We start from the raw sequence: 18,624 nt of genomic DNA on the forward strand, positions 1-18,624 counted from the left end.
AAAAATAGTTGGATGGAAACGATTTAATTACAAAATATAGTGGCGATACTATGGTTACTGTCGTAAAACATTTGTAGGAACATAAAATTATGGTTAATTTTTGTAAGGTAAGGTTAGGGTTAGGTTTAGGGTTAGGGGTTGGTGTAGGGTGTCTGTGGAACTCTAAATAAACACAATAAACACATTTAATTAGGAGTGCAAACAGTTTCTGACACTATTTGAACAGGGGTGAAAATAGCATTTAACTCTTTTTGCACTTAGTGCAAAGAAGATGCTTTTTGTTACTATTTAGACTTAGTTTAATATCTAGCGGTATTTGAAAGCCTCTGCCTTTAAACAACCCCCCAACCATAAGCATTAAAGTTCAGTGTATAACTCATCCTGTACCGTTTGTGCTACAGACATGAATGATACCTCATCGTGACTTGTTGAGGAGAGTTGTGCTTGTTGTGTATTACCAAGCAAGTGGGTGATTTTTGCCTGGCAGATGAAAAAATACCACTGAATTACATTGAAGGCCATATCTAAGGTAAGAATATTGAGACACTTTTTTTCCCCATGCAACAGCCTAGCAGCCACCCACAACATCCTAGCATCGTGGTGAATAGTAATTTTGTTCTCAGAAAATATAACATTCTAGTTTCTCTAATTAAAGAGCCTTTCATGTTTAGTTACTTTTTAATACATTTTAGTGTATCTTCCTTGTAATATAGTTTTTCAGTACATAGAAAATTCGATTTTTACTATCTTTGGTCTTCAGGATGTTTGACAAATAATATCGTTACAGTAAATAGTTTCAGTTTCTCCAGTTTTACGAAATCAACACTATTTAAAGCAGCTTTGTGAACTGTTTAACTGATCTCTGTGCTTGTCTGACACCAAACAATGCAAATCTGAACTGGTTGGCGACATTGATCTGCCAGTCTAAAGCTCTGACCTGTGCAGAGTATAATTAACCAAACAAAGCTTATTGATTCGCTTGTTGTTGAAATTGTTTGTGTGCATTGGAGGAGGGGGAGATGTTGTGTTGTCTATAAATAAAATCAGAATGGAAAGAATGTAAGGAGTGCAGGAAGGCCCTTACCTGTATATTTTTTTGTCAGTTTTAGGAGGTTGCCTTGGCTTAGGGCAGAATCGGCCTTTCAACGTATCTCCCGTTTGTCATCTTAAGCTGCGTTGATGCAAGATGTTGTATTTCGTCACAGGGCAGGTGCGTATTTATTTAACACTGTAAATCAGAGGATTGTAGCAGAAATGGCCATAAAACACAAGGTCTAGTGAGGAACAACAGGCAGATTGTTTTCAGGCAGAACCACTAAATTAACGTTTACAACAGCTGTGACAGTTCTCACGGAAACGGTCTCAAACGCTGCTTGAATCCATCAACGACTGTACTGTTTGTGCGTGTGTGTGTGCTGACGGTGAGTATTTGCGTGACTTGTTAGCTGTGTGCAGTAAACAGAAGTGATTTGTTGAACAACGCAGCACCTGTCGAGCTGCGAGTTGGTTTCAGACTGAAAGAAAAAAGTGTAGGAGAAAGAACAGCGTTGATGGAACAAAAACCACAGCTATGTTTTAAAACACACTGAGCTGCTTTACTGTCTACTGTCTAAATATGCAGCTACACTCTAAGGCAGCATCCTAACTGAAATGGAACATCATAAATGACTGATTTGGAACTCTCTACTTAGGCAGTAACTCAAACAAATAGCACTCCTCACACGATGCACAAAAGAGATTCAACTTAAAATATATTTCAATAGAGTTTGACATTAGCATGTTGCTCTGTCTGACAACAGAATATTAGGATGAAAATACATAGCAAACATATCAATACAATAATATTTGTCAATACTTGTCAATACTAAGTATTGAATTAAATGTAAGAATGAGTACATTTATCATTTTTTTATCTCGACTTTGTCAGCCATATTTGATAGATTTGTTTCACTGAGGTTGTCACAATGCACTCTAGGATTGCTTCTTAAGATACATGTGCTGACTTTGTCAAAAGAAGCTTACAAGGCAGCATTATTAGGCCTAAAACACACTCTAGGCAACTACGTGAACAGAAGCTTCTAGCTTTCATGTGTCATGGTTTTTCAAAATGTGTCAGAGCACAATTTATAATGCAGCTCACTAGATTTTGGAACAGAGCCAATAACACAAGAGCAAACTACATTTTAAGCTTTTCTTATTAATTCCCTACCTTTCTCTCCTAGTGAAGCACAACATTTAGAAAAATGCAACATTATGTCGAAAATGTTTTATGAGAGCACATTACAGATGGATACTTAAATGAAGGTGAAGGAAAGCAGTTGGAAGCTGAAGGCACGCGCGTGCACACACACACACACACACACACACACACACACACACACACACACACACACAGTGAATTTCCATTGATAACAACCGACATGATTTAATACAACTGTGTAGGAAAACCTGCTCTCAATTTAATTAAACTCTAATTAAAATCATTACGTACAGTGCTGCAATTATTTTGAATGTGAAGACTGTAATTTGTCAGAGAAAGTGTGAACACCCCCCCCCCCCCCGAAAACTGCAGACAGGCCCAATACACACCACAGCAGTGATGCTGCGACTGTCATCCCTATACAAACTCTTTCAATGCATGCTTCACTGACTCACACAACAGGAAACTATTTTAGCTTCAAAGTCCCCAGAATAAGTATGCAAATCTAAAAAGTTTTTTTCTAACATAATGCAATGCATGATGTCACTTCTCATAACTGAAAGCCTTTTAAGTGAGTGAAAGTTTAGTTTTGAAAGTTTTTCATTATAAATGTTATCTTAAGCACTGTCATATGTGGGTGGTGCAAAATGTATGTACATATTTAGACAATTTAGGTCTGTTATATGTCAACTGTAGACACCCTGGCAACATCAAATCACTATGGCAACATCCTCCAACTACTGCATCTGTTTGTATTATCTAGTCTCATTTACATATTAAACCAAGAATTTGTACTTGCTCATATATTTGCTATATGGAAGAGAGCAGATCTGTACAAGGTTAATTAACTAGTTTAAAATTGATACATACACTCCAAACAATTACAAGAGAAAATATAAATAAATTACTTTTAGTGAGGTATCTGCCATTAAAAAAACAAAACAAAAAGACAAAATACAATCACTCAGGTTTACACATTTCAACATAACAGACATCTTGAAACCAGTTGTGGAAAAAACTGAGCAGCTTGGATATGAGAAAATGAGAAAGAATTTTGTGCAGTAAGCAAATCTTCCAATTTCGGACCCATTAATTTACAATGATACATTTGGAAATTGCTTTAATCCAGAGCAATTTACAGTGCAATCATGGTATACTGTACATTTTATCAGAATGTCAGAATGCTACCTCAGCATTGTTAACACCATTCTTTACAAGAAAGGTCTGAAAACTTGCACTTATTCTTAAATGTATATATATATATATATATATATATATATTTATTATTATTATTATTATTATAGCATTTGCTCACAATAGAAATAAATCGAATATATACCCTTTAAAGTAAGAGTATAACAGAATATGCTGAATCTATATATACAGTAAATATGCCTTTATAACACTTTAACACTAAAATGCTATTTTTTAGGATTTTTGGCAGTGTATTCAAACGCATTTAGTGAGTTAAATTTCTCTCTCTCTCTTTAGTTCTTCATTGTAGTAGGTTTCCATTCTGATTGTTTCTCCTGTGTTCGTGTCATCTTGTTACCGTGGTAAACTGTGTCTCACGCTGTGACAGGTTCTCTAATGAGACTCACACACTAATGAGTCTTGTTCTGGTCCAGAATATTAATACTCTCTGAAAAGCTGATATAATTATGCACATGATGACAGCAAAATACAATTCCTTCTTAACCCAAAGAGAAAGACATGAAGGAAATGAATGCTGTTTTTAACATCCGTATTGATTATTTTGTTTATAAGTTGAATACAAATTTATTTTCAAGTGAATAGTGTAATATTCAAATGTTTATGAATCAATTTTAATGGTTATATAATTTTTTCACTCCAACAAATATTTCATAATAGCATATAAACAGGGTTGGGGAGTAATGGAATACATGTAACTGGAATACGTATTTAAAATACAAAATATAAGTAACATCTCAGTTATTGTCGTAACCTCCGTTCCCTGATGGAGGGAACGAGATGTTGTGTTGATGTAGTGACACTAGGGGTCGCACTTGAGAGCACTGAACACCTCAGATCTTTGAGAAAAGGCCAATGAGAATTGGCGAGTGGAATTTTCATGCCACTCCCCCGGACATATGGGTATAAAAGGAGCTGGCTCACAACCACTCTTTCAGGTTTTGTGCTGAGGAGCCGAGACAGGGTCCCGGCCATTTACAGCATTGTGGCAGGGGGACACAACGTCTCGTTCCCTCCATCAGGGAATAGAGGTTACGACAGTAACCGAGACGTTCCCCTTCTGTCACTCACTCGATGTTGTGTCGATGTAGTGACACTAAGGGTCCCTATGCGAAACACCACAACTAGCTGAACCGTGTTACGTGGACTGCCAGTGCAGGTGCAAGCAAGCTGCTGTGTGCGTAGTAGCAGGTGCACCGGTCTGCACGTAGACTCCCCCAATGCCCCAAAAAACGTTGTGTAGTTCCCCACATCCCTGGGGGGGGGGGGAAGAGATGTATCTAGTATGGAAGCAGGCCGCGCCACAGAGTATTCAGTTATTTGGCTGGGGCCATTTTAACGCTCAATATATGCACCGCGGTAGGTGTTCTTTTCCTATCCTATTCTTTCAGGGGGAAAAGACCCCACGGAGACCACATCCTGCCCGGAGGGGAGGTAACACGTGGCAAGTACGTCATGTGGGCTCAGAGCCACACATGGAAGAGGCACGGTGGTAGGTCCTGCCTGAAATGGGTGGAGCTCTACAAACATGGTGATCGGGACAGAGAGGGCTCTGTCAAAGGGAGACGCAGGTCTGCCGACAGGGAGACCGTACAGCGGAAAATACATCACAGGGGTTACCGGAGTAACCGGCACCTGTGGAGCACCTACCTCAGTAAGGGCATATTAGCACACGTACTGGGTCCGGCTGTGAATTCCTCCACTGAATTCGCGAGTCACAGGGCTAGGGAGGAAGGACATCCAGGGTTCACGGGTTCGTGAACTTGCATGGGAAAAGAAGTGCACATCTTCGCCTCTTTGGAGGGGAAAGGCCAGCTGTCCATATTCCCGAACTTACCTGTTCGTACCTGACAGAACAAGGGACGAAACCGGCTCAACCCGGAGATTGTAAAATCTCATATTGGGTGGACCATGAGGGTGGACATCGCCTGCCTGAGTGCTCGCACCATGACCTTCGTCGCCTGGAGGGCGAGGTCGGTTGCCAAGCGCAGCTCCTGCATCACATCGGGATCAGGACTACCCATGTGCAGTTCCTTTAGTACCTTGGCCTGATGTACTTGCAGGAGGGCCTTGGCATGCAGGGCAGAGGCGGCCTGACCAGCGGCGCTGTAGGCTTTGGCCATCAGAGACGACATCGTCCTACAGGCCTTGGAAGGGAGTGCCGGGCGATCCCGCCAGGTGGCTGCGCTTTGTGGGCGCAGGTGCACCGCAACCGCCTTATCCACCTGAGGGACCTCCGTATACCCGTGGGCCGCCTGAGGGACCTCCGTATACCCGAGGGTAGTGAGAGAGGACAAGCTGGGAGGTCGGTTTCGGGCAGAAAAAGGTGCCCTCCATGACCTCGTCAGCTCGTCGTGCACTTCCGGGAAGAAAGGGACCGGGGTGTGGGAGGGGGGTGCATCACCAGTACACTCTCCGATGCAGCGATCGAGCACTCATCCCACTCCGGAGCTCCAAAAGGGACACTAAGCTGGCCCTGGGGCAAGCTGGTTTCCTCTCGGAACTCGCCGGGGGCAAACGAGCGTGCTGGGGAATGGGAGGTCTGCGGGGATTTACCCGGTGGAGCCACACCCATTGAAGCCCCCAAATTGCCTCCAGCGCCAGCCAGGCTGGCCTCGTACCCGAAGGTAAAAGGCGAGGCACGGGGGGTGGCTAGAGTGGTTTTACCCGGAAGAAAGAAAGCCGCGACCGCAATGTTGCCATGGTCATATTCTCGCAATGAGAACATGAGCCATCCATGAACGCTGCCTCAGTGTGATCACTACCTAGACACGTGAGGCAGCGGAGAGATAGCGACTGCATCCAGGAATCACACAAAGATGGAAAGGCATCTTTATGAAAATGGGTCTTTAAAAAGACGTTCAACGTTAATGTGTGTGCTCTAATAGAGAAATATATACTCTTTAGCAGGAATATACACACTTTTAGCGCTGTCGAAGCTCCCAGGGGTGAAATCTGCACTCGTCATGCAGAAGGAGAGAAAGCCGCTGGAAATGCGCCATATATCCAACAGCATGCGCTTCTTAAGAGGTGAATGGAACAGCAGTAGTATTCAGCTCGCTGATAGTACAACCGCTCGGCTCCGAAGAAAAAATCTGAATGAGTGGTTGCGAGCCAGCTCCTATTATACCCGTATGTCCGGGGGAGTGGCATGCAAATTCTACTCGCCAATTCTCATTGGCCTTTTCTCAAAGATCTGAGGTGTTTGGGGCTCTCAAGAGTGACCCCTAGTGTCACTACATCGACACAACTGCAAGTGAGTGACAGAAGGAGAACTGTATTCCACTACAGTTACAGTTAAAACCATTGATAATTAGAATACAGTTACATTCAAAAAGTATTTTGATTACTGAAGAGATTACTTTGCATTTTATTGCCATTTGTTTCATTTAATATTTAGTCTTTCCAAATGGAAAAATTTATACATATAAATGATGTGAACCAATGTGCATTTTTTTTGTTTTTCAATAAAATTTTCACCCTCTCTTTAACCCTTAGAACTCTTCAGCAATTCAGCAAGCTATTTTTCATGATATGATCCCTTGACTAAAATGTAAAACTTTTTGTTTTTTATATCTTTCTTACTACAGGTGTGTCTTTTGTACAGAGCAGCGAAGTTCTTTTTAGATCGTAAGATGCTGGACATTCTTTGTGGACGGCGGAGGTTCGGGGCGTCAGTTCGTACATTGCCATGCTCGTTCTGGTTTGTGCTGCTTTTTGCAGTAGGGGGAGTTGTTCTCTTCATACACCTGCAAGATATCGCCGACATCATGCAACAGCAGGCTCCAGGTGAGTTCAAAGCCTGAACACCAAACAATGAATTAACATCCACCATTCTGATGTGAAATTAATTAAGATCATGAAATGTCATGCGTGCCGTTCACTTTCCAAGCACGTGGTAGGTTGGTTAGAAAGTTTACTGACCCCTATAGTTTTTTAAAGTTTCTCCCCAAGTGTTTAGATCTTGGAGTTTATGGAACTTCTATATCTGTGCATTTTCTCAAATTTAATTGTGATTATGAAGTGTTCCACTTTCCTTATCCTTTATGTGACAATGGGTCTACTCCTAAATTATTAAGCTGCCTTGCTGCTTACATAGCCGGCCTTCTAAGATCACATGTTAGAACTGGTACTGTTTTTATCTCTACTTTGCATTACTGAAAATTATTTATTTTTAACATAATCAAAATTTGGCTTGCTTTGTCTGCCATCTTGGACTTATTTTGTCACCTAGAAAATCACATTCTTGGGTTTCAACCCCCTTGATTAGGTGGACCAGCTGTCAAGACCCTTATGTCCCACCCCTGGTGTCTTGGAACAGTTAATAGTTGAAATAAGATTATTTATTTATTTTTTATTTTTTTACTTGAGGTTTCTTCGCATGGAATAACGTCTGTTATATCAGGAGTTCAGGAGCAAATATATGTGGTTCGCTTTTATTTTTAGTGTTTATTTCATGAGATCAGTGATGGTAAGAGGCTTTGGTGATGGTTGAAAGCGTGACCTGTTTTTGCATATGCAATGACTAATATCTGCATGTACATGCAAAAATAAACCACAAACAACAGAATAATTGTTCATATTTGAATAGAACTTCCATGGGTATGATGTGCACTGACATACACAGAGGCAGGGTTGTTTGTCAGGCACATACTGTAGGTTTGCAGTGGATCAGGATAAAATATGTGCTAAAGTGTACACTTGATGGTAGCCATTTTAATATGAGATTGCCTTCATATACCCACTTAGTCCTTTGACACCTTAGTCAAAGACATTGCATACAAACTTCATGTCAATCATACCTGCAGCCCATGTTTATGTTTATTTTTATAGTGCCACCAAATTTGTTTTGAATCTACAGAATGAGGTCCTGCATATGTAAGTTAACTGTAATTTTCCTTATTTTTGATATAGACGCTTTAGAGGATTTGTTTAATTCTGATTCGATAGTAGGCATAGGACTTGGTAGTCACATAGTAGGCACAACACCTACATAGTAGGCACATCACCTGCATGACTCAGAATCCATGTAGTGGGCAACGCTTCATTTACCGGTACATCATACAAAATTATTTAAAACATTTACTAAGAAAAATACAAAACAAAAACCAAAAACAAGGACACTTTATTTTATGGGATGAATATAGTATTCAAACACTTATCCATCAATTCGATAAATGTCATATATGCATCTTACTATCCACATCTAAATGCCTTATGTCTGTGAAATTCCGAATTAAATGAATGTGCACCTATTTGTACAAATAGAGACATATTTATGAATAAAAACGTTCCCTTTTGTAAAAATAATACACAGTTTGTGTATGTTCCAAATTAAACTCAAAATGGCCTTGTGAAGCATTGAATGTTCATTTGTAGATCAAGTGACACGCATTAATTCATTGACATGTTTTTGTCTATTCTGTTTAATTTTTTTGAATTCTTTGAATCCATCAATTTGGGAAAACTTCACAAATGCGTGTTATTAGCCTTAAACAAATGTCTTTTTACTGAAACGTTTCGCCCCCTCATTCATGTACTTGGTTCACACATGCTCATCAGCTGCTCACTGATCAGCAGTTCTCAGTATTATAACCGAAAGAGGCGATTCTCAATTCAATGTACTGGTGACTCACAAACTACTGTATCGACTCAATGTACTGTTGACTCAAGACCTGCTGTCCTCTGATCAGTGTACTGGTGACTCGCGAACTGCTGTGATCGACTCAATGTACTGTTGACGTGAGAGCTTCTGTCCCGGGATCAGTGTACTGTTGACTCGAGAGCTGTAGACTGGATCATCTTCATACGTTGATAAAACGATATTACAATCAAGTCATAAACATATTTCCAGTATGTTTTATTTGTTACACTTTCTGTTGTTCAGCAAAATACAGCTGAAACAGACATTTTGCCCCTTAATCACACGCATGCTCAATGTCAGTAGCTCATCGGTTCTCAGTATGAGATTCTTCAATCTTAACTAAGTTTCTAGACTGAAATTCCTGTCTACACAATGGGAAATATTTGTTTGTGTAGTCAAAGCATTAGTACAGTTCTTAATGTTGTCGTATCCAATAGAGCTGGGCAGAATGGCGATATATATTGTGGCGACGGAATAAAGTGTCAATTGGTAGAAATGTTGCTATATAAGATTTTAGTAGCAGACTCTAACGCTGACCTGGAACAAAGGCCAGGTGTTGGAATCCTATTAGCTAGAAAGCTACTGACATGTAACACAAATGTATTGTCACCAGGGCTTACACTCTAAAATGGGCTTTTTTCACCTTTTACAATGTGACAGGACATTATCCTTGGTTGTACCTTTGATTCTTTCTGCTGATCTCAGACGCTGTTTGTTTGAAGTGGCGCTTGTAAACTGCGCATGCCGAGTGACCTTGTGAATAAACCACACCCGCCTGATGGTACATCTGTAAAATGAGACCGCCATCTAGTTGTAGCTGCTTTTATTACACAAAGTTACGTGTGGATCATGCAAGACAAAACCAGCGGAAAGGAAGTCTCAAAATTCAAATGAATGGAACAGAAAACACACAAAAAGACGTCAATAAATGCACGTGTGTCACTTGATCCACAAATGCACATTTGATACTTCACAAGACCATTTTGTGTTTCATTTGGAACATCTTCATTTGGTTGCATACACAAACTGTATTTTATTTGAACAAAAAGGAACATTTATATTCACAAATATGTCTCTATTTGTACAAATAGCTGCACATTCATTTAATACTAAATTACACTGACACAAGTAAAAAGACATTTGTTTAAGGCTAATAACATGTATTTGTAAATGTTTCCCAAACTGGTGAGAAGATGTGCCCATCTTATGGATGAATTTAGGACTTATTCATTGGTAGTTGTTTGTGTGTGGTTCGGCCATGGTAAAAACAGCTAAACAAAAGTCTCAAAATTCAAAGAAATAAAACAGAATAGACACAAATGTTAAGGAATGCATGTGTCACTTAATCCACAAATGCATGTTCAATGCTTCACAAGGCCATTTTTGGTTTAATTTGGAACGTCTTCCTTTGGTTAGACCTGCAAATTGTTACATTTATACAAAAGGGAACATTCACAAATATGTCTCTGTACAAATAGGTGCACATTTCACAGACACAAGTTAAAAGGCGTTTGTGTGTGGATGTATGTGTGACATTTATTGAATTGATCGATAAGTGTTTATGCATTTGTGAATAGGTTCGATACTATATTCATCCCATATTAGTTTCCTTTAAACATTTCTATGCCTATGTGTGCATGAATGCTCCCTAAAAGCCTAATTTAATTTACCTCATAGACACAAACAGAAAAAAAAGTCTTGGATACTATTTTCAAACTCAACAAATTTCAATAAAGAAAAAAAGAAAGCAAAAGAAAGGAAAGGATTATCCTGAAGAGCTGAGTGGATTGTAAAGCCGTGCGCTCTCAGCTGAAGCTCAGAAAGGCTGCAGTCTTTCTGCTGGTGAATGGCATCCAATGGAGAGACTGTGGGGTTACATAAAAGCATTCTGGCTGAACTCTAGCAGTTTGGTGCCTGACTTTAGCATCACCTTCCTAAAACCACTTCTATTAGAGATTAAACTCTATAATGTTACGTGGCAGATTCTGTTTGGTTGGCTCGTGCAGTTGAAAGCTAAAATAGAAATGGGTCACACAGCAAAAAATAATTTCCTAACTGATATTTTTGTCTTGTTTTTGACCATAGGTCCCCACAAGAATAATAAAACCCGAGAAAACCTACCTTGTGGGGACCAGCCAGCGGTCCCCATGAGGGAAATGGCTTATTAAACATAGTAAACTATGTTTTTTTGAAAATGTAAAAATGCAGAAAGGTTTCTCTGAGGGTTAGGTTTAGGGCTAGGGTTATTGTTAGGGGATAGAAATTATCGTTAGATCTGTATAAAATCCATAAAATGCATGGAAGTCTATGAAGAGTCCCCACAATGATATAAAAACATGGTATGTGTAAACATATACACAGTATATATACACACATACTGTATATAGAGTATACACATATACATACAGATGTTTCATTCTTGTGAATTGCTTTTATTGAACTTCATTCCTAAAGCTCTCAGATTCATCTCAGCGAACAGACGTTTTGACAAAACACAGCCTCCTCTGCCTCATGAGGTCAAACGCATCCTCTAACAGCTCTGTTAGCGAGAGAGCTGCTCTTGAGGGACGGATCGTATGCCACTAATCAGGAGTGCTGGCTCTTGTGTGCCACCCAGGTGTGGAGATCAACTACAGCCAATCAGAATCACCTACACTTCAGTGCTCAATGAGACTGCTTTTATACAGGAGCTGCCGTGGACCTTCGAACATCTGGGGAAAAGAATAACACGAGGCATCAAAAAAACCATAGATCTGGGAGATATAGGATTATGAATGTTATTGTGGCAAATTATAAACTGCATCTCTAGAGGAATATGGGAAAATTAAAGAACATAATTAAAGGGATGGTTCACTCGAAAATGTAATCTGTCATCAGTTACTCACCCTCATGTCATTCCAAACTAGTATGATTTTTTTTTTTTTTGTCTGTGGAAAATAAATTACGTTCAGCAGAAGTTGCTCTAGATAAAGAAAGTGAATAGTGACTGACACTGTCAAGCTCAAAGTGACAAGCACCATAAAAGTATAGTAAAAGTAGTTCTACATGACTTGTGTGCTTTAATACAAGTCTTCTGAAGTCATTCAGTAGCTTTGTGTGAGGAACAGACACATAAGTAACTACTAGAGTGATGAATTTTGGTTTGAACCTTTTTTTTTTTTAGGGATTCAAGCCGAAGGGCTAGAAACCCTATTGTTTTTGTTAGGATTTTTATTATTATTATTAGAGGTTCAAGCACGAAGGGCTAGAAACTCTATGGTTCTTGTTAGGATTTTTAGTTTTAGGGGTTCAAGCCCGAAGGGCTAGAAACCTTATTGTTTTTGTGAGGATTTTTATTATTAGGGGCCAAGCAACGAAGCTGCATGTACCCTATTGTAATTGTACTGATTTTCTTCTTTTTAGGGGTTCAAGCCCAAAGGGCTGAAACTCTATTGTATTTGTTAAGATTACTTTATTATTATTATTATTATTATTATTATTATTATTATTTCTGCCATAAAACTGATCGTGCAGACCAAACCGTAAGGCCTAGAGACGTAAAACTTTCAGGGATGGTAGTACTCTGGCTGGATCGCCATACGCATTAAATCGGTGGAACTATAGTGCAAAAAAAAAAAAAAAAAATACACATTTTGGCCCATAACTCTTGAACCTTAAGGAATATAAAAAAAAAATTGTTTTCCCTGTGATTCCTTGCATCATGACAAACCGTTTTTGCCCCTTTGTTTTCTGACTATTATGGATTGTTTGAAAAAAATTCAAAACTAACTCTTCCTAGGCCGTTTGCCCAGTTGGAATCAAACCAGTGCAGAAAGATTCTGCAGAGTCCCAGTATGAAAAGTTATGAAAGGAATTTTTACATTTTGATTTATCATCAAACGGTACACCAAAACATTCGTAGTGGGCTTGTCCATTTTACTAAAATGGTTATAACTTTTGAATGGATTGAGATATTATCACCAAATTTGGTACACGTATGTATGGGGTCATACAGAGGACACACAAATGCCTCTACCTCTTGGTGGTGCTATAATAATTAAAAAACAAAAAATGGCTTTAACTATGGAACCGTTGGTCCGATCAACTTGAAATTTTGTATGCAGTGTCTTTGTCCAATCTATGAGGACAGTCGCATATCACATTTTACATGCGTGTAAATAATTGTATATACCGCTGTGTTTCACACAGAAACACGTTATTCATACCATATTGTAGATTTCCTCATTTTGAACAACTTTGCCTCAAGTACCATTGGTGAAATAAAATGTTCAATAAATACTTACGATTATTTTAAAAAACTACTTTTTCGAACTAGTCCTAGGCCATTTGCCCGATCGGAACCAAACCAGTGCAGAAAGATTCTCTGGAGTCCCAAAATGAAAATTTTATTCATCATCAAACGGTATGCCAAAACGTACGTAAATGGCGTGGCCACTTTAACTAAAATGGTTATAACTCTTGAACGGAATCAGACATTGTCACAAAATTTGGTACACATATGTACAAGGCCATTCTAAGAATTGTGCGTCTCTACCTCTTGGTGGCACTATAATAGTAAAAAATGTCAAAATGGATCTAAATATGGAATCGTTGGGCCAATCGAAATTTGCAAGCGGTATCTGTGTTCAAGTTGCCATCAAGGCCTATGAGAACAGTTGCATACCTTAAAAAACATGGCTGCCATCAACAAAATCAACTTTTAGCAGCTATTTGAACTAGTCCTAGGCCGTTTACCCGATCTGAACCAAACCAGTGCAGAATGATTCTCTGGAGTCCCATTATTATTAATAATCGTCGCAAAATTACACCAAAATGTAAGCAGTTGGCGTGGCCACTTTTACTGAAACAGTTATAACTCTTGAACAGAATGAGATATTTTCACAAAATTTAAGACATTATGTATGGAATTGCGTAAAAAAATACCCTATCTGTGTGCTACCTCCCCTGATTTTTCTCAATATGTAGGCACTTTAACATTGTTTTAGTTACTAACAGGCTGTCTAATTAATACTTAATCTCTGTGGCATATGCACTTAAACAACATTAAAGGCTTGAACCCTGTTAATCGCTGCTTGCAGCTATAAACTTTTTTGTACTTTTTGTAATGGTTAAACCCTTATTGTTACTCACTGAAAACTGCACAAAATTTAGTTAGATTTATGCTTAAAACAGGAAAAATCTACTTGTCAAACAGGGAAGGGAAAAGTAAACTTAATTCAAGATACAGGGTAGATCGGGGCCAGTTGTCACTCAGAGAAGTTGTCACAAGGGCTATATCTCTGTAACAATAAGATTTGCAGGAAAGTCTAGTTGCACAAATATGTGTTTTCTCTAGCAGTAGTTTTGTATGTTAGTTTCAAACACCAAGTGCTCAACCCTCTTAAATGATAATATTTTTTGTGAATTTTCAAAAGTAATTTTTACTATCATCAGATTTATGTTATAGCTTTTCAGTAAACAAGCGAACATAATCAAAACACACTGAGATATGTTAAAGCAAGGATTAACTAAAATGTGAATGCAGATTTTTACAGAAAAGTTTAATTGTGTTCTTTTCTTTGTGGACAAAGTTATTTTTTAAGAATAGTTCCCCCGTCAACCCCATGTTCACACAAAACCTATGCCACTGGTTTAATTGTTTCCATAGTGACAGCTTGCCCCATATAGTGTGGCAATTTGCCCTGCCATTGGGGCATCTTGTCACAAAATGTCAACGTGTGTTCAAGGAACTGCATTTTTTTTTTCTGGAAAAGAACGGTGAAAATGTTCAATAGATTCTTTTTGTAGTCAAGACTTGAAACTGACTTTCCAAAATAAACCTACCTTGTAAAATATTTACTGGAATAAAAAGTGTGACAACCAGCCCCGGTCTCCCCTATTCTCTGAAACAAGTCTTATTATTTTACACAGTTTTGCTTCTCAAGTACATTTATCTCATTTTAATGATATTTAGAAAAGAAGAAAAATACTGATTGAGAAAATAATTGTTTTTTTGTTTTTTTTGCTGTGCAGAAGCCCAAATCAGAATGAAATTTGGATAAACAGTCTCTCAAAATCAGGTGAGCTTTTGAGAAAGTTTCTTTAAAATGTTTAAGAAGATCTGAAGTCCAGCCAAACAAACGTTCCCACAGATTTCAAGTTTCATATGAATACAGAACAGAATAGTCTCCTTGTTTCGTTAAGCCCGTTTCTCGTTCTGCCTCTCAGTTTTACTCTCTCTCATCATCATTCAGTGACACTGTATTGACTTTCTTTGGCTACAACCTTGTAATCCGCCGAGACGCTCTGTTTACTTCTGATCTGTACATAAAACGCTGCAAATTGGACAAAAGGCTGCTTTCTTTATTTGAAACGCTCCACAATTAAGTCCTGACCATGCAAGAAAAATCCTGTGACAACTGCTTGACGTGTTCTAATAGCCTCGTCAATGAAAGCGATTTGGATTTTTAGATTCCTCAGGCCACTGGAGTACGTACAACACTAAATCAGCCAGGAGAAATGACTCTCAACAATTCTGATACCTCAGCTAGAAGAACAGAAATGAGATCCACAGAGAGTTTAAAGGGATAGTTCACCCAAAATTGAAAACTTCTGTCATCATTTATTCACCCTCATGTCATTCCAAACCCATATGAATTCCTTCCATCTGTCGAAAAGACAAGGAGATGTTTAGCAGAATGTTCACAAAACAACAAAACCAAACCAGGTGACCAGGTGTTGTCAAACTTCAAAAAGCACCATAGAAGTGGTATTTATGACTTATTTGCTATAGTCCAAGTCTTCTGAAGTCAAAGGTTAAGTGCAACAAACAGAAGATTTTCAGTGAATAACGACTGGCATTTTGTTCTGTTCACCACACAAAGCAATCATATGGCGTCAGAAGACTTGGAATATAGTGCACTATGCATATGAACTACTTTTATGATAATTTATTAATAAGCAGAACAAATTCACTCATATGGAAAAGGCATAACAGGTCTCTCTCGTGTGTCCGTCCCCATGTGAAATCCAAAGGACCAGTTTATTCTGTTGTGAGGCTATGGAAGTGAATTTGATCCCCATCACATTGATGTTCAGTAATCCCTCCATCTGTCTGTGTTTATGAAACCTAATTTAACTTCCTCTTAATATAATTGAAATGCACTGTGATGACCCACAGCCGAAAGTATGAACAGTGCTTCATTAAATTACCATCCACAAAAATCATGCTGCTTTCAATGGTAAATTGTTGCAAAGAGTTAATTGTCAAAGGTTTCTCCTTCCTTTCGCATGTTTTTAGTTGGTACAAATAGAGGCTGTTTGACAACCACTTCACTTTCATTGCATTGACAAAAGATGCAATTAATGTGAATGGTGACAGAGGCTAACCACATCTTTCGGCCTCTTTTTCTCTGTCTGTCTCTCTCTCTCTCTCTATATGTCTCTTTCTCTGTTTCTCTCTTTGGAGAAAAGACCTTCAGAACAGCTTATCCAGTGTTCTTCAGGTAACTAGGGCTGTCTGAGTCACCTCTGCAGAGCTCTGATGAAAAACACGGATTGCTTATCAACTGAGGCAAAGAAAATTAAAATAAGCCGTAAAGCTTTTCACTTTTAAATAGTGTGAAGGAAAATCTAAATATATTTATTTATTTGTTATTCACATATTTTACTGTTACTATATTTATTATGTACTATATTGTATATTCAGTAATTATACATAATATAATTACTTATAAATATACTTATATACTTTAATCATAATTCATTATAATTTTTTACATTGAATATATATTTTTATATATATTTTCATATAATTATTTTCTATTAAGTATTATTTTTTTAATTTTAATTCAAGCAACAAAAAACAAGGTATTTGTAATCTTACATAAAAATTTCGTAACTTGTTCGTAGGGGTGTGTAAATTAATATATGATATGAAATATGATATTTCAAAGTATTGCAATATTTTATCTCATGATAATGTATTGTATTCTCACTCCATTAATATCCGAAATTTGCACTACAACTTACTTATTAACTTATTTATTTCAACAATAATAACTACATTGTGTATATACTGGGTAACACTGTACAATAACGTTCCATTAGTTAACATTAGTTAACATGAACTAACAATGAACAATACTTATTAAGCATTTATTAATCTTAGTTAATGTTAATTTTAACATACTAATACATTTTTAAAAACAAAAGTTTTATTTGTTAACATTAGTTAATGAACCATGAAATAACATGAACTAACAATTAACATTTTTTTTTTTTAATAAATTAATAAATTGTGTAACAAATATATTTTTAATTATTATTTAATGATACCTAATGTGTTAACTAATGTTAACGAATGGAACCTTATTGTGTAAAGTGTTAACGTATAGTGTTACAGTGATATAAAATTACTCGTACCGTGATATATGATATTGTTAATACCGCCCACCTCTACAAGTCATCGCTGTCCTGCTCGCTTACTCTCACTATCTCTCATTTTCTTGGCCGCATCCATTAATACTGTGTGTACGTGAAATCTGGATTACTTGTTCACCACGGACAGGCGCTTGTGCGTTTGAAGGCTCTATCGTAATTGTTTGTCAAAGTCAGACAGCAGACAGCGATTTTGGCAAGTTGAGAACAGGGGAAATGTTGATTGTGGCTATATTTAGCATGACTGTACGTAGCATATTTGGTGTGGATGCCTTCAGACTGACATACGAGGAAGATAGAGGGGTAAAAGTGCTTACACAGTCTCCTAAAGCAGTGGTCCCCCCAACCACCTTTTTACTTGAAAATATAAAACTAATAATTAAAGAACATTAATGCTGTGGGATGGGATATTCTCCTAATTTAGTTGTGCGTATTTATGATATTTATTGTGAGCTCTAGTCAAAAGATCTCTGAAGTTCTGTGGTATATTTTGATAGTACAGGCTTTCCCAAAGGAACCACTGTCCTAAAGCATACAATAGACTTGCGATGGCAGATCAGCATAAAGTCTGGTCCACTTTGTAGCTAATTCTGGCTAAGAACTGTCTACTTAGAGAGGAAGAGACGTTTGACTGACATGCAAAGTGACCCACTGCAGTTTGCATGAATTATATAATGTTTATAAGGGTGGGTATATCTGAAATCTGTCATAACCTAGAGAGAAAAGTATTTTATACTACTGTGCTCAAAGATATCTTGTTTACTCGCTACTAAGCATCTCTGGTAATGGTTCAAACACAGCGACAAATATTTGTGCAATTTGCATGGCCGAATTCCCCATCTTGCAGTTTGGTGTTAGGTTATTCATAATAAGTTTCTTTTGCATAGAAAGGAGGCATGTTTGCCTAAAAATGAATGACAGCAATTTAATGTAAAATACTTGGCACAGCACTATGCCAGCGCAGATAGCGCATGGTTAATTTTGAATGTTGGCGATTAGTAAATAAGGCACAGGTGTTTGAAATACTAGTAAATTCACCCCTCTTGTGTTTTACTTTTAAAATTCTAGGTTGTTTAGTGAGAAGCAGTGTAGATTTGAAACAATTCCAACATGATTTGTGGATTTCAGAATGTTTTGCAATTGTTTTGTC

The 18,624-nt window shown here is 38.0% G+C and overlaps 1 protein-coding gene across 3 annotated transcripts in view; it reads left to right on the top strand.

Moving 5' to 3' along the window:
* The window catches only part of LOC127416607 (carbohydrate sulfotransferase 8-like), a 242,775-nt gene that overhangs the window by 41,024 nt on the left and 183,127 nt on the right, over positions 1-18,624 (top strand). For 2 of the 3 annotated variants that reach the window (XM_051656036.1, XM_051656038.1), the window contains exon 2: positions 7,003-7,201. In XM_051656036.1, the coding sequence (XP_051511996.1) occupies positions 7,048-7,201 (154 nt within the window). In that variant the 5' untranslated portion in view covers positions 7,003-7,047. Of the gene's footprint in view, positions 1-7,002; positions 7,202-15,068; positions 15,116-18,624 lie in introns of all 3 variants that reach the window. The other variant, XM_051656037.1, reaches the window with a different exon arrangement.

The sequence above is a fragment of the Myxocyprinus asiaticus genome, chromosome 26 (assembly GCF_019703515.2).
Source record: "Myxocyprinus asiaticus isolate MX2 ecotype Aquarium Trade chromosome 26, UBuf_Myxa_2, whole genome shotgun sequence".
NCBI lineage: Eukaryota > Metazoa > Chordata > Actinopteri > Cypriniformes > Catostomidae > Myxocyprinus > Myxocyprinus asiaticus.